The 16,646-nt window shown below is 50.6% G+C and overlaps 3 protein-coding genes across 3 annotated transcripts; all 3 read left to right on the top strand.

The window, feature by feature from the left end:
• Window positions 1-5,287: 5,287 nt before the first annotated feature.
• Window positions 5,288-6,992, top strand: M406DRAFT_333883 (basic-leucine zipper transcription factor DNA binding nucleus regulation of transcription, DNA-dependent; the record flags this gene model as incomplete). The annotated part of the gene is made up of 4 exons (XM_040920882.1): window positions 5,288-5,522; window positions 5,598-5,959; window positions 6,018-6,476; window positions 6,594-6,992. 4 exons carry the CDS (start codon window positions 5,288-5,290, stop codon window positions 6,990-6,992), a joined length of 1,455 nt encoding a protein of 484 aa, XP_040772813.1.
• Window positions 6,993-8,382: 1,390 nt separating this feature from the next.
• Window positions 8,383-10,245, top strand: M406DRAFT_266495 (general substrate transporter; the record flags this gene model as incomplete). The annotated part of the gene is made up of 4 exons (XM_040917808.1): window positions 8,383-8,491; window positions 8,563-9,058; window positions 9,154-9,575; window positions 9,692-10,245. The coding sequence occupies 4 exons, from the start codon at window positions 8,383-8,385 to the stop codon at window positions 10,243-10,245; spliced, it is 1,581 nt and encodes a 526-aa protein (XP_040772812.1).
• A 3,216-nt stretch (window positions 10,246-13,461) lies between these two features.
• On the top strand, window positions 13,462-15,663 carry M406DRAFT_353282 (uncharacterized protein; the record flags this gene model as incomplete). Its single annotated transcript, XM_040922754.1, has 3 exons — window positions 13,462-13,627; window positions 13,684-13,959; window positions 14,078-15,663. The coding sequence occupies 3 exons, from the start codon at window positions 13,462-13,464 to the stop codon at window positions 15,544-15,546; spliced, it is 1,911 nt and encodes a 636-aa protein (XP_040772811.1). The 3' UTR covers window positions 15,547-15,663.
• Window positions 15,664-16,646: the final 983 nt, after the last annotated feature.

The following is a 16,646-nucleotide window of genomic DNA, read 5'->3' as shown; positions in this document are numbered from 1 at the left end:
GGAATAGGAAAGAAGATGACGGTGAGGACGACAGTTGTAGTGTGTCAACTTACAGTCTGCACCAAGAGAGTCTGCTGAGCCGTGGGCTCCCCAACGGCACATGGGTAGCAAGGCGCACCAGGAACCTGCTGGGCGTAGATGGGGCAGATGAAGACGTTCTCAACAAGTGCCTGCCTTGGAGCGACGGGACCGCGCCTGTGTCGTGCCAGGGTGGCGATTTCCACGAGGGAGACAGTTTCGGCGCCAACGATTCCATTCGAAGATGACGAGGTCGGGCTGGGGGAGGACGTGGTCGTCAAGGGGATGCTCGACGACCCTGACGTGATTGGAGGCACTGTATAGGAGCTATTCTGGGCAGCCACGGCATGGCCGAGCGCCAGAAGGGCGAACATGTACTCGAAGTGCATCTCGGATGAGTTGAGGAAGAAGGTCTAGAAAGCCTTTGCGTATAGGAACGAGTGTGTGGTAGAGCGAGAGTTTCAACCCGAGTGGTAAAAAGTCAGAAAGAGGAGAAATGGTGACCTTGCCTGGTGTAGTCTGAACGTGCCAGGGGAGGAAAGTCATGTCGTCTCTTTATAGACAGAGATTGAACAATGTACTTTGCGCAAATAAGCCGCAATCAAGTCCTGGTTGCGGCATCGTCACCCGTTGCCATCTAGTTACTAAGGCCAAGCATTCGGGAGGAATAACAACGAAAGGCCGTCACTGGTATGTGGCATGTAAATGGGATCGCCGGATCAAAGGCTGTCATTGGTTGTATTGTTTTCGTTTTTTGTATGTCTCACCGCGAGGAATGTACAAGCTGCCCTCGAAATCGAGATGATCTGCAACCATCGATGCTCGTATTCTACCAGACGTCACTTTAGCCTTGTCATTTGTTTCCGTTGTTGCTCTGGCGACTTTCACCTCTTACGGTTCTCGAAACATTCAACGCCCAGGCCAAGCACCTGAGCCTCATCTCCAACATTCCCACCGTTTCCGGTGTTTCTAAATTTAAATGTTTTCCGGCTCCGCCGGTGGTGGTTCTCGATCGGGATTCTGCTCTCGTATTGGTTGCATGCGTCTGGGCCCGCTAGAGACTTCTCATGTACGTTTTCATGAATCGCTTGACCATGCTCGCAGCATTGTTTGCATCGAGCTAGACGCCGTCTCCAGAGCAATCCTGGACAAATAGTGCCCCATCACCCGAGTGACATCCCGTCCAGACATTAGTTGAGGGCATTCCTAATGCCAAGCTGAGTGGTAAGTAATTCCCCACATTGTGCTATGGTATGTCATTGATCTACTCTTGCTAATCAATGGCCTTGTATGGTTTGCCACCCGTTTGCGTCTTTTGTCGTGTGCCCAGTCGTTCAAGGCAGGTAAGTAACGCATGATGCCTTGAAATTAAAAGCGAGAAAAGAAGAACAAAGAGACGGGCTGGGTGGACCTGAAGCTAGACATGGCACAGCACTTCTGTACTATAGTATACCATGTAGCTACTGCTGTCCTCCAATGTGAGTGTAGTATCTGTTTTCATTCTGGTTTCCTTTCCCTGCTCGCCTGCCTCCCTCGATTTCTACGAGATATACTGATACCCACATAGAACTCAGATCTATTGAATGTGAACAAGGGAGGATAACCCCCCCCCCCCCCCAACCAAAACTCCTTCTGTTCTTGGCGCCTATCAAGAGCAAAGTCTCGGATATTCTCACAGCACGTGGAAGACACTCTAGGTGGAATATGTCTTCGACGCACATTGATAGACTGTAAATGGTACTTTTTCTTATCAAGCTAGCATGCTACCGACTTCCTGTCGTGAGCCAGTCAAAGTTGGCTAGAAGCCCCTAGTGCCATGGTATTTGGGATCCTCAAGTCCTCTACCATAGGGCACGTCCGCATGCATCATGCCAACGTCTGTGCGCGGTCGGTGAAGAAATTTGTATCATTGATATCACATGATTAAGATAAATCAACAGATATATTTGAATTGCTTCAATTCATATTTAATCAAAAGCTTGAATTAAGCACCAGAGGTAGAACCTCCGAAATCCATTGCCTATAGCGCTGCGTGCGGAGCTCTTGCTGCAGCAGCTCTTTCCACAATTGCCGTCCGGATTAGGAAGGTACGATGCCACAATTTTTTCCTCTTGATCCTCTTCAAGCGCTACCGAGTAGGGGGGGCTACCCTACTGGTACCTCCTCACGTGAGTCTCGACCAATCTCCGTATAGAAAATATTATAGTTTAGTGGAACCTAGTCAAGAACACTCCGTTCCTGCCGTGCCTCCAGCAGAAAGCCGCTTTCTCCCAATTCTTTGGCCATGGACTGTGTTGGTGCCAACAAGCCTGCCTTGGCTGCCCCGTATGGCGCGAGAAACTCGGTCGGACGGATTTGCTCGGTGGATAGGGTAGAATTTACGGAAGAGCAAACCCCGACTTCAAACTATCTAGACACAGCACTCAGTGTTAAAAAAACTGGTCTGTGTGGGGGGCGGGGACAGACGTCTTGAAGCACTAGCACTAGAAACAAGAGCAAGCAGATATACTTTACATTTGTATTGACTAGTACCTGGTTACATTCTGCAAGTCTGCTCGTATTGGTTGAGGAACCCAATATAGAACCCTTTCATGGTCCCAATCAACCAAAACAAGAACCTTGTCAAGCGTGTAGAAACTATCTAGTCAACTTTCCCACAGGACTCTAATGAGTGGATTCACAAACACTTGCCAGCGACAACTTGTCGATGGCTACCTACCTAGTTCATCAAGATTACCCCACTTGCTGGGACTTTTAGGCTCCAGTAGCCGATCTCACCACCTCCGGATCGGGTCTCTCTCTGGGCTTGAAGGAACTTGGATGACTGGATCGATGTTGCAAACTGGTCTAGGAGATTTGAGCCGGGTTCGGATAGCGCCGAATGCCTCCTGATTTTGGATGTGTCGATGACCTGATTGTGCTTCTTTTGATGGTCCTAAGCTAGTGTTTTCAACCGTCTTCCATCTAGCCGGACTACAGATTGCGCGAATTTCGTTCCATGATATATCGCGAGGTCTACTCTTCGCTGCAGAATACCTAAAGGTCATATCTTGCCTCGCTAGAAAGAATATTACAATGTAAAAACTGCCTCAAGGGGAAAGTAAGGTGAAGTATCTCAAATCCATGCAACTGATATGCTCGAGGCTTGACGCTTTTGCCCATGAGCAAAAATTACTGGACATCTTTGATACTAATTAGCTGGTTGCATTCCGATGTAGAATTGTTTGAATAAGAAACAAGAATCTAAAGAGGCAGTTGGGAGAAAGATGCAGCGTCTGCCCTGAATATTCTCTTTCCACAAGATGAGAATAGAGCAGCATGCATTAGATGACTGCTGCATATGGAGACTATCTTATAATCGTTGAGAGCTATAGCAAATATTCAGAGGCTCGAGGATCTCCTTTTCAATATGGAACAGAGTAATGTCCTTTTGTGAAGTATAACGAAGCCGAGCAGATGCACCGTGACGCACTGGAGTATGCGTGAAAATCGCCAACGGACGAAGGAATAGAGGCCTAGCCGCTGGAGTCAACACATTGGACGAGGTGGGAACGATGTTGTGCTGTTTCCCCATAGGTGCTGCACGGTGTTCAAATGCGTCGAGTCTCGAACAGATGACTATGCTAATTACGCTCAATAAAGCTACTTTCAATAGCCGAACCCAAGGCGTCTGTCATATTACTGTCTGAAAAGGCGGATGGAAGCACCGGAACGAGATTTCAACAGAAATGGAAGGAATGGCCACGTTGGCCGTCATCGAAGCCGAAGACAGTCGCCGCCGATAATACGGACGTGAAATAGAAATTACGCTAGGGCAATGTCTTCCTCCACAGCGCCCGATGTCAATGCCTTGCCATACATGATACCATGGACATATGCGTCACCGACAAGTTCGTAAGATGGTGCCTCGCCTGTTGACGAGGGCACCACTTGCAGCAAGATAAATGGCACAGGGTCCCCACGAGGCAAGAACATCTTGTCTCTAACCTTCGTTCTCGAGGACGCAAGACCAAGCAGGCCCTGAGATGTGGTGCAGAAGCGTCTCTCGTATCCTACCGACGATGGGTCCTTTACGCATTCGAAGTACAAAGGCTTTAGCCCCGTTTTTCGACTGTGGAACATTGGTGGTAGATCCACTAGCGACTGATACTGGTCAGCTTGATCCTGCAACTCTGTTCCTTGGTGAAATTGGTGTATCTCGTGGGAAACGACCCATCTTCACCCAAAGGGATAACAAGAATGATACGAATCCTGTACAATCCTGATGATACCGTTCAGATCGATCGCGCGTGGCCTGAATTGTCGCTTCGGACACTTTCACTAATCCGGTTCCTATATTCTTTTCACGGATAAAAGTAAACCCTTCTGCAATGAAGGCAGCACGTAGCCACATCGATCCCTCTTGGAGGGAGCTTGGGTCGATCTGTCATCTGAACGATACTTATTCATGGAAATCATAAATGTGTGCTCTTTGGTTCCTTTCTGCTTCACGGAATAAAGAGGTACCAGCTAAAAGCATATCGATATGTCTCGGCTTGTCGAGGAACATGCTGTGATCTGCGCCCAGGTCTGACGGAAAGGTTCAACAATGGATGTCGTCGCTGATATGACCCGGCGCAACCAGTAAGATATGAATGCATGCTGGCCCCTGAATTGGCTGGTATCGGAAGTCTGGATTGTATGACATCTTCAGGGTTGTAGGAGGAGGTGAGTGGTAGGTTTCGAGATCATGCTGCCTAGATTCCAGCGGGGATGGGCACTGCAGAGCCGCATAGTAGGGAGAGAGAGAGAGAGAGTATGCGACAGCTAAAAGGAGTGACCACTCCCAACTGACTGGAAACGGCTGTGGCCTATATAGCTGCGTAACGGTCGGACTCACACACACACACACACACACACACACACAGAGAGAGAGAGAGAGAGAGAGAGAGAGAGAGAGAGAGAGAGAGAGACGGCACTCGAGTCCAGGTCTTTTACAACTCAATATTTCACTAACCAGCGGCCCGGCGCTTACTGTCGGTGTCTACCTCTCGCTGCAAGCCACCACGCCTGGCTATGATATTGGGTAGACTGATTAGTCAGAACAGGGCTTACATCAGGCTCCTTGATATCTCAGTAACCCCACCTCTCTCTGTGTTGAGTTCTGTTTAGCAGCACTCACTACTAGACATACTTAGATGCTCAAATTTTTCTCAATTATCAACACCTCTCCTGATATTAGCCCTCAAGATAGGATCAGGCTTTATCGTATGATACTTAGACCGATGATATGGCTTCCGACCCTTACCAAGTGCTTCCCGAGGAGCCACCGGCATATGATCCTTATGAATCCCATTCTGATGCTTGGGCTACATCAAGTCACATTGAGATCCCGCCGGCCAGGCAGTACCCAAGCACAAGCTCTGCTTTCAGCGCGTCGGCACATCCGGACGAGGACTGGACCAAAGTGTCAGATCTCGCCGAGCGCCGCCGGATACAGAACAGGATCGCCCAGCGCAACTATCGTAGGTCCATCCCAGATATCTACCCTGCAGGATCTTCCTCGCCTGTTTACTAAGCTGAGATTCTGTGGGTCACAGGAAGAAAGATCAAGGAGCGCATGCAGCTCCTAGAAAGGGAAAGTATCAGAGAGGAAGAAGCAAAAGGCCTCTCACTCGACAAGAAAGAAAACCAAGGTCATAATGCAGAGGATACTACCAAGAACAAGACAGTGGAGAACAGAAGAAATGGTGAAGAGGCGATAGGCCTTTCCCCAGACAAACCGAGGGAATTCGTTGATACTCTGCGGCTAAGAGTGGTTGATTACGCCGGTGTCAACTCTCATATCTTAGACAGATTGCGACTCTCTATTGAAAGCTACATCGGCGACGAGATCGATTGGTGGCCGTTTCCTCCGATCAATCGGCTGAAATCGCCGCAACAGGCGAGACTATGCTGGAAAGTAAGGTTGATGCTACGTAAAGTCTCCGAACTTCCTGGATGTGCCTAACAGCAAATAGTACGGAGGCCAAGACCTGTCGATTGTTGTGGATAAGCATGACGTCCAGGAGTTGGTAATGCGGCTTCAAGACCACAGTCAAGACTCGAGTATTCTTCCGATGGCTCACCCAAGCTCAATTCCTCCAGAAAGCCTAGACAAGGGGTCTCATCAAGCCTCGTATCAGCCATTATGGAAGGTACTACTCAAGAGGATCATGAAAATCTCTCACGTCGATGCCCAGACTACTTCCTCCACGACCAATCCCACTGGTAATCCAAGAATGGAGACGTACTTGTGCGTTGACAAGTGTTGGACTACCGTCAAAAACACGAGAATGAGTACCATCCGTATCATCGAGGACATGAAGAGTGATTACGACTACTTCTGCCACGCACGACAAATCTTGAGTCAAGCCGAAGGGAACTGGCTCCAGCGGAAGCTCTCATGGAGGTCATACACGAGGGTCAACTTACTCGAGGTATATTTCCTCTAGTACTGGACTGGATAGTGGAGCTTACTGTTATAGTTCCACTTTTTATGGGACGACAGTGATGAGATAGCGCTCGAGACTCTGGACTCCTTGACTACTACACAGGACCTGTGCCGGGACTACCAGTTCGTGCGACTCAAACACCTCAGCCTAGACGTACAGATGCGGATATGTGCCGAGATCATACTCAGGGGCATCCACAATCCTGCATGTGGCCACAATACAACGCAGCTACTTGATAGCATACCCAAATTGTTGGCGCCTCCTGGGCTAGAAAGGAAGCAATTCGCGTCTGGTTGGGGCTTCTTCTACGCGGGGCAGAGCCTCTGTATGCAGAAAGTCCTGGGGGCAAGCGGCGTCCTTTTGGCATTTGGCACTGCCTTTGTACCCTACTGGCTTTCGTCGATCGACAAACTCGATCTACAAACTGCTATGGCACCACTTTCATTCCTTACAACACTGATAGGAATTGGTCTGGCCATGTTGGCAATTGCGCATAACTGAGGGCCAGGCTCAGTCGAGGAGCTTGGAAACAGAGCTTCTTTGGATGTGTTCAATAAGAGGGCGAATCAAGTAATTAGTTGTTCCTTTCCTTCAACTCAATGTGTTGTGAGAAGTCACAATCAAGGCATGCTTAAGCTACTGAGTCACTGACCGTTGCCCAGTCCAATCCTGTGAACACTCTGAATCCTTGTAATTATACCGTGTATGGATTTTGTGGGGTGCGTCAATGTTTCTTGACAACCGACCTTAGATGTAACCTGCATACAGAGATGCTCGATACAACCAGCCGCTGCATGCCGCCGTCATAAACAAGAGACTTGCCGCAGCTTTTCAAGTCTGTCAATTATTTACCTGCCCACCATTTGTCTCCAGGATGAGTACTTAAAAGTAGAAGATAGTTTCCCCTTTCTCGTACTTACCATTTGTATACAACTAGCAGATCACTAGCACCTCTCCAGTAAGCGAATATTTATCGTGAGATTCACTGTGCATTTTTCTCTTCTCTAACACCATACGCTTTCGCGCTCCATATTAATATAGGATGGACATCCCACATCGCAACTCTCACTTCACACTTCCTATCCATTCATTAATCCTTAACCCCTCCTCTGTTCATTTCTACCGAAAGAACAAAAACCCCACAAAAAACCACATTCCCAGTATATGGACGGATCAGCAGAGAGCAAGGTCCACTTCTTCCCCAAGATACTGGGGAGCAAGTTGTTTCTCCAACTCAGCACTATGATACAGTCTCACCGGCAGATGATTACCACGATGGGTTGTTCTAGTGGTTGTACTACTGCTCTCCTCCGCGACCTGATGTTTCCGGGTTATCTCCTATGCATCGAGTCTTCCTGTACTCGGGAAGCCGGCTGTCATACTACTGTGTACGCGGTAGGCACTGGCGAGGCTCTTCCGGACAACGTCCCAACAATTACAAGAAGGGAACAAAGACTTTCTAGCAGAACATATGTGAGTAGTGCGTCTGTGTCACCCTTCCTTTCCCCGCAGGTACTCGGTGGGATGGACGACGAAAATGCCCCACAGAAGGTGATCAAGGCGCTCCAACATACAATCTCTCTCATTCCAACTACAGTATGGATCTGACCGTGTGTTCTTGCCTTTTTTTTTTCTCCCCCTCTTTCCTCCTCCGCTTCCTCTGAACGGTCCCACAACGAATGTCGCCTTATACACGTGGGGCATGCGGGCAGGTACTTGAGAAGAGATCCCAACCTCGGGACGAAACCCACCGGAGAGAGATCTCACTGCTCCATCAGCATCATACATCCACTGTATCTGTCAATATTATGAGAGTCATCTCTTTCGTCTGGAATGAGTCGGCGAACATAACGATAATCCACGCTCCGTACAACACCAACTCTTTCTCGCTATGGCTAAGGACCGTTACTTTGGGATGCGGGGCAACCCTCTCGTGATATGGATCACAGTATGCTGCACCTCTGCCATGGCCCTGTTCGGCTACGATCAGGCTGTGTTCAGTATGTATTCAACATTCCTGTTTCCCCTACTTGACATGCCAGTGAACCAGTGGCCTCACATTCTGCCCTAGGTGGTATCATTGTGACCCAGGACTTCCTCGACACCATGGGCAATCCTGATGCCAACCTACAAGGCACCATCACTTCGCTGTACGACGTGGGTTGCTTCTTCGGCGCAGTCTCGGGTTCCGCCTTCGGCACAGTTCTCGGCCGCAAACGATCCGTCATCCTCGGCACCGTGGTCATGATGATAGGCGCCATCCTGCAGATTACGGCATACAGCGTGCCTCACATGATTGTCGGTCGCCTGGTTGCCGGGCTGGGCAATGGCCTCAACACAGCGACGGCACCTGTCTGGCAAAGCGAAACGACCAAGCCCTCGTGGCGAGGAAAGCTTGTCGTCCTGGGCTTGGTGGTCAACGTCGTCGGCTTTTCCCTGGCGAATTGGGTCACCTTTGGCTTCTCGTACCTGAAGGGCAGCATTGCTTGGCGTTTCCCTCTCGCCTTGCAGCTTCTCTTTGGAATTGTCATCCTCTCCACCAGCCCTTGGCTTCCTGAGTCTCCTAGGTGGGTCAGCCTAGGATAAAGGGCTACTTTGTGCCTACGTAGCTCCGTGGCTCTACGTGTCTGACCAGTGAACTAACCTTAAAATACATATACAGATGGCTCATCTCCAGAGACCGCGTCGGGGAGGCCAACACAGTCCTGGCTGACCTCCAAGGAGAGGGGGCGACTGAGTTCACCCCCGTCGTCGTGGCCGAGCGCAACGAGATCTTGCGCGCCTACCGCGCCGAGAAGGAGAACGGCATCACCTGGGGCAAACTCCTCCGCGGGCAGACTGAGGGCAGCGGCGCCGGTATCCTACGACGCTTCATCCTCGGTCTGGGCACCCAGACCATTGTCCAACTTTCCGGCATCAACGCCACCTCGTATTATCTCCCGACCGTGCTGACCCAGTCCGTTGGTCTCAAGGAGAAGCTCGCGCGGCTCCTGACCGCCGTGAACTCGGTGCACTACATCTTCTTCTCGTGGCTCGGCATGATGCTGATTGACAAGTGGGGACGTCGCGGGGCTATGCTTTTCGGTAAGTAAGGCAACATCTTGACATCTCTTTGCCTCCACTACGTCTGTAACGAAGCCTATATGAGAGACGTCGGCAAGGGATCGAATACTCGCAACTGACTGAATCGCCCAATACAGGAACAAGCGGCTGCGCAGTGTGCTATCTCGTACTGATGCTGCTGATCCGGGCTAATCAATATACCGACGACAGCAGCAAGTCATACGACTACGGCGCGGCATCCGTCACGATGATCTTCCTCTTCTATGCCTTCTTCGGCACAGGGTGGCAGGGCACCGCTTGGTTGTACAACACCGAGATCAACTCCCTCGCAATGCGTATGAAGGGCGCGTCGGCCAGTGCGGCGGCGCAGTGGGCCGTGAACTACATGGTCGTCCAGATCACTCCAGTTGGCATCCAGAACCTGGGCTGGAAGTTCTACCTGATCTGGGTCTTCTTTAACACTTTCTCCATTCCCTTCCTCTACCTGTTCTACCCCGAGACGGCCAACAGGCGGCTCGAGGATATCGACATCGTCTTCGAGGAGGGCCTGCGTACCTGGGTGTTCCTCGACAAAGAAGCCACGCAAGTCAGGCGCCCCGACCGTTTCATCGCCCTGGACCAGCAGGAAGTTGCGCATGTTGAGGGGGACATCAAGGCGGGTCAAGATGTCCAGCATGCAGAACTTGCTTAAGCTTGCTATGGGCGGTGGCCTTCAAATTATTTTGATTTATGAGAAATAAAAAGAAAGGAAAAAAGGAAAAATTCAGGCTTGTCACCATGCCTTCATAGTCCACTAAAATAGCAGTGAGGTTTAAGTATGATGTGCTTCTCATGCAAGCATTAGATAGGTTGTGGCAATAGGCATATGCAGTCGTCTAGATCTGTTTGGTTATATGAATGTCTTTTTTCAAACATTTATTGACAGCACAACACAGGAGTTTGCCTACCCAATAGAGCTCTGAACTGGCCTGATGCTATATTTGACTTTTGCACTGTTTTCCCCCTCTCCGACGGCCAAAGGCATAACGTCCAGGGACCGCACTGAAAGTTGTAACGAATTCGTTTACAGTATGGCTCGCTTTGCAATTCCGACTTCTTGACTCGAGTCTGATACTATCCAAGGTGACTTCCATTGCCATTAGCTTTGACGCAGATGTGAAAGCTGCAGCAGACTCACAGCTTTCTCCCAAGGATACGGCCACAACATTATGACCGCTCTATTTATTTCGAAGATGGGTTGCTTCATAGGTTTGAAGAGCATTTGAGGAGACAGGGCTACCGGTTGAAGTATTGATGTGAAATTGCCTAATTACTCCAAAGACGGCTTCTAATTATGTTTCAAGCTTCATTCGCACTCTTCTTGCACCTTCCGGGCCAGACGTTTGTTCCCCTTTTTGTCTTTCTTCCACGTTAAATATAACCCAATAGCAGCGAGAACCAACGCGAAGACGCCGAAAATGGTTCCCAAGATCGTTGCTACGTCCGATGCGTGACTCAATCCGTTAGACATGCCTCCATTTGACGTGGTATTCGACGGGGTACTTGATGGTACTGATACTACGTCGCTCGTTTTCGACGAGATACTTGGTGATGATATCGCCGAGGAGAGAATGAACTGCTCGTATTAAAGTCAGTGAAGTTATTTCTTTTCTTGGACGAGTTTCAATCGCGATATTATAGGAAATGCAGATGTTCACCGAGGAGGTCGATGCTGCAGTAGAGGAAACCAGTATTGACGAGGTGGTTGTAGAAGAAGCCTGGGCACCGTCCACTATGAAGAGAGCATCACTGTTGAACGAATATTCAGAAGTCAAGCTGGAAGAGGCTGATGCGTCGCCCTGCCAGAGACAAAAGTGAAACCCGTTGGTCATGGGCAGGCCATCAAGAGTTTCTGCTGCCCAGACATAACTACCGGGATCAATCACGCCGTCTGCGTAGAAAATGTCAGCCTTTTCAGTGCGCACCAATTCGAAGCCGTCCAAACTTCATACCGAGCAGTATCTGTGACGTCCATCCATCCGCGTCACCATTGGGATCTGCCTGATATGCAGCAAGCGACACTGAGATGGAGCCCCAATCTGTAGTCCATTCAATATTCACTTGACTGCCTGCTGTGACGTTGATTCCGCTTTCAGGCGGGTTCAAGAAGATATTATCGGCTTCTACACCAAGCAGGAAGAGAAAATATATGACGAAATGGGCCATTTCTATAAACATGGTTGATGGCGACGGTACTTGAGGCGTGAAGCATTATGAGGGACCACTGCGTTCAAGAATGCGAAAGAGGAACTGAGGATCAGCTAGCTCGACTGTCTGGACCTCTCGGGTTCCTTTTACATTACTTGTTTCTTTTGTTATTGCATAAAGTCTGCGCGAGGCTGCGCATTTGGGGCGACACTAGCGGAAGGAGGGGTCATTGCTATGAAACGATCTATGGGGGCGAAATCTTGCAAGTCCGCGATGATTGGGTGCTGGTTCGCAATGTCTCCAGGGGCTTAGATGATGGCGGTTGACGTGACACAGCAATTATCTTATCTTCAATTCCTTCAACTGGTTCTTGAAATCATGCTGTGCTGAACCGCAGCGGCGGGACCGGGGCGCAGTCGCACGAGAAAGCTGACATGGGAATTCTAGACAAGGGTCCTGTCGACCCAAAGTGTGCCTGTGTAGAGATGATGATGGGCGAAAAAGGTCAAGAAGGAAGATGAAAGTGAAAACCGTGGTTGAAACCGTGGTTGAGACCGACCTAGAAGCCTCAGATAAGGGATGGAAGCAATGATCTCTGGACAAAATCTGAACTAGTAAACCTGACATCCATCTGGCATTTTGTATAGTACAGTATCGCGAATATATACTGCTTGTGTGGGTAAATGTCAAAATCAATCCCCTAAGGGGTTGTACAGTAACTGTACAACGACGTAGGATTTATCTGCATCTCCTGTGCTGACCTACATTGGCTACCACGACACCAGGATTAATACAAATCCTCATTCTTATAATTATGAAAAACAATTCAATAACACATAGCGGTGCAAACGTTCAATAGCTTCAGGTGTGATAGAAATGCTTTTAGAAGGATTAATTCGCCGATTCCCGAAAAAGTCGCGGGGTTTGAGGTGATAAGGTTGGGAAAGTTGCAGGGAAAAAAGAATGGGGAAAGCCGTTCGAAAACGCCTGAGGAAAACGGCCCCCAACCCCCTAATTTTCCCCCCTCTCCTGCTCTTCTTCCTCGTCTATCGAACTGGCTTGGCATAGCAGCCGGTCAGATGGGCGCTCTCTTCACCCTGCCACCACGCATGGGGAACCAATGCACGAACACACACATCGTGGCGCTGCGGCGGGTCCCACCCCCTCCCCATGGGTCAGCTCGAGGCCCGATGGGGGATAGCAACATGCAGCACGATGCAGCTGCTGCGGCTCCTTGTCCAGAGCCAGGGTTCGCAGCGCGTAGGACGTGCCGATCCTCTTTTTTTCTGATCCTCTCCTCACCGTGACGGCCAGAGCCTCATCTCTTGACTTTTCATACCTCCTCTTTCCGTCCACTGTTCAGGTGTCCTTTATCAAAGGTGTTGCTGCTGTCGCCGCCGCAGCTTCAAGTCTTTACACCATGGCCTAATAATTGACATTGATTTTTCCAAGGCTCGCAGCAAGTCTGATCGACCTACGCAGCAACAACCATGAAGCGTGCATCCGGTTTAAAGCGGCGGGCCACTGGGCTCGGCTCGGGCCTTGGGGTCCAGCAATCGCTCAATGCCTATAACATGGGCGATGTGAACAATCCTACTCCCTTGATTACTTGGAAATCAGGCGATCGTGGTTGGCTCAAGCTTTTCCCGCAAGAGTACTTTCTATTCCCTGAGAGATTCCTTGTGCATGTGTGGAATAGATGAGGAGGCAGGTTGCTGACATGACGTATCGCAGTGGTGACTGGAAGTATTTGACCTATGTCAAGCAGTTGAGCAAGAATTGGCCTCACCTCGAGCTGCTGGCCGATTTCATGATGGTGGGAACGATGCCTATGAGATGGATACCGAATGCGTTGGGCAGCTACCCCGATGATTGGGATGAGAAGCGTAAGTCGGATCATGTCTATCTTATGCACAGTAAGCTCACATAAGTGCCTTCACAGTCGAAGCGAGACAAGATCGTATGGCCCGGACGAATGTCACCATACTGGAGTACGCGGATGATGCACTTGCTCCTGCCCGAGAGGACTGCCGCACGTCCTCTGCCCTTCGCGAGCATATTGCACATCTCGACAAGACAGCAAATACAAACACAAAATTTAGGTTGTTTGTCGTCGAAGACTTGTCCAGCGATGTCATCGAAATACTGGGCGCTCGTTATGATGTGAACCCGCTCTTCTTTAGAGAACATCTGTGTGACAATATCTGGTACAACATCAGTACGTTCATTCCCGCCTATCTGTCCTCGTACAATGACGAAGCTCCCTCGTCGGAGTCCCTCCACGGCTTCGTGCTAAGTTCTGCCGCACGTTAACTTGCTCACATCGAATTCTCAAGGGGACTGGTGGCGTGATCCTCCGAATCTTGATCTCGTTTCCAAAAACCAGAACTGGTTCCAGATGCGGTTCCAGCGAGCGAGATATTTCAAAAGTAAGGAGCACATGAACACGGGAGAACGTCAGGTATCAAATTTCAACGTCCACCGACAGCTGCAGGGCGATCGTAACACCAGTCTGCGCTGGGATACCTACCATGATGACGACGGCACCAAGAGAGCGCCCAAGATCGGACAAATTCGTTCCCGGGCGACGTTCTGGATCAAGAGGCCAGACGCGACGAGAGACTCTTCCAATGACCAAGTCAACGGCAACACCGAACAACAGCAGCAGCAGGGTGAGCAAGGGGACAACCCCAAAAAGCTTGAGCCCACGATCGGAATTCTCCTGCTGGACCCTACCATCAAGGCCGGCCACCCTCTCTGGCGGCAATATCGTAATTGGAACCGGGTGCCCTCCATGGCCGAAGTGCCGCCGCCTGCAGAATCACGCCCGCCACAAGCCCACGAGAGCTCCTTCTTCGAGGACTTCATCTACTGGGCCTCGCGGCCAGATGCCTTCGACCAGGGGCCCTATCATGAACACAGCAGCAGCAACAGCAGCGAGCCCTCGGTAGCCTGCCTACCAACTCAGGCCCTGCTGCATATTATATGCAACGAGTGGCTCACCCTTGTCGACTACATCAAGACGCGGCTGAACCAGATCGACTGGGAGATTGCGGACCCAGATAGCTTCCTGACCAAGGATGAGCAGATCGAGACGGCCCTTCACAAGCTGCACCTCTGGCGTAGGGTGGTGCCCGTGTACCGAGCGATGCTGGCTGAGACTTTTTTACGCGTGTTCAGGGAGGCCAAGCACCCTGACCGCATGCACCCGGGCCGGCATGAAGGCGTGAAGGACTTCCACGCCGATGCCAACCTGCTGAGCACCATCCGCGAGGGAGACGGCCGGCACGCGTCGCTGGACCTGTCCGTGCAGGAGAGGAGGGGCAGCATCATCGTGGGAGGCGGCGGCGGGCAAAGAGCTGACCACCAACGGCCCGGAAGCGCACTCCACGACCTGCTGGGCCGCGAATGCATCAAGGCATACCGGCACGATTACACGCTCGTGCTGAACTACATGGAGGAGTTCCAGGCGCGGATCGACCGGCTGACGGAGGTGGTGACGGCAGTGATTACCATCCAGGACTCGCGGCGGGGCTACAAAGACAACAAGAACCTGCAGTGGCTCACCTGGCTGGCCACATTCTTCATCCCGCTGAGCTTTGTGGCAACCATGCTGTCCATGACGACGGGGCCCCTGACGCAGCTGCACGACGCGGTCGTCATGTGGGCTGAGATTTCGGTCCCGAGCGGGCTGTTGATTATGAGCTTGGTTTTGCTGATGAGCATCGCCAAGGCCAGGCGGGGCATCAGGAAGTTCTTCAAGCAACACCTTCCGTGGTTCGGCAAGCAGAGCAAGGATGATTGAATAATCAGATCAACGGGGAACGTAAATTGTGTGCGTTTCTCCTCTATGGAGGATGGAGAGAGAAGAGAGAAAGTCACGGTCTGGGCAATGAGTTATCTCGCATGTGTGCTTCCGAAGAAAAGGAAGAAAAGAAGGAAGGAAGGAATAGGTCACACAAGCTAGGCCTGGATGAAGCTATCCACACCAGCGGCCTGAGGCAGGCGCCATCCAGGCAGGCATGGGCCAGTGAGTCACTGGTCCCCCGCACACATGACGTTATGACTTTACGACATTCTACGACATGGCATTGCATTGCATTGCAGCAGCATGTTCCTCTCCCCCTCTATACTATACGGGATAGTTTGGATTTATTACGGCAGATTGCATTGCATTGTCTCGTCATACACCATCGAAGCGTTGCGATAATCATTTGCATGTTCTTTTTCTTTTTCAACGGGTCAACGAGATTGTCATCAGAGCTTGGTTCAGTCATCAAGACTCGGCCAGAGATTAGATATGAGAAAGGATGTATTACTTGGTTTGCATCACATCAAGTGAAATCAGGGTTTTTTGGTTGTTTTTTTTGGTTTTTTTATTTATTTAATTTCTTTTGGGAAATGGAGAAAAACAAGAGGGTATCAATTTCCGCCAGTATCTAATCATGGCCATTCCTTATTATTCCTTTACCAGACATCATGCAACGCCGCGCCCCCCCCCCCCCCCGAGTCACACCAGAAAAGATGACATCCGGCCTGCGAATGCTTATCCTATGGAGAGAAAGTATGTACATTTTAAAGAATCAAATGTGGGCCTGGCCTTGGCTAATTAATCACTGCTGGGGAACACAGTACTACCATTATCACCACCGTCACCACCACTACTCTCTGGTCAACACATAATCAACCTTTCCCTTTCGCCTTTAGATGCCCCAGGGCCGTGCACGACGGGCCCTGCGGAGCAGGTTTACACGAATCTCGCGTGCCCAGAGGGTCTCGCTCTCGCCCTGCTCGCAGGTGGTACCGGCGGGAAGGGCCTGCATGGCGGTCCAGGCGCCTGAGGCGCACTGCTGGTAGTCGCTACCAACGCAGTTGAACATGCCCTCGTCGGTGCAGGTGCCAGAC

The sequence above is a fragment of the Cryphonectria parasitica genome (assembly GCF_011745365.1).
Source record: "Cryphonectria parasitica EP155 unplaced genomic scaffold M406scaffold_8, whole genome shotgun sequence".
Taxonomy (NCBI): Eukaryota; Fungi; Ascomycota; class Sordariomycetes; order Diaporthales; family Cryphonectriaceae; genus Cryphonectria; species Cryphonectria parasitica.
The sequence above is the reverse complement of the archived record's forward strand: the minus strand, read 5'-3'. Positions and strand labels throughout refer to the sequence as shown.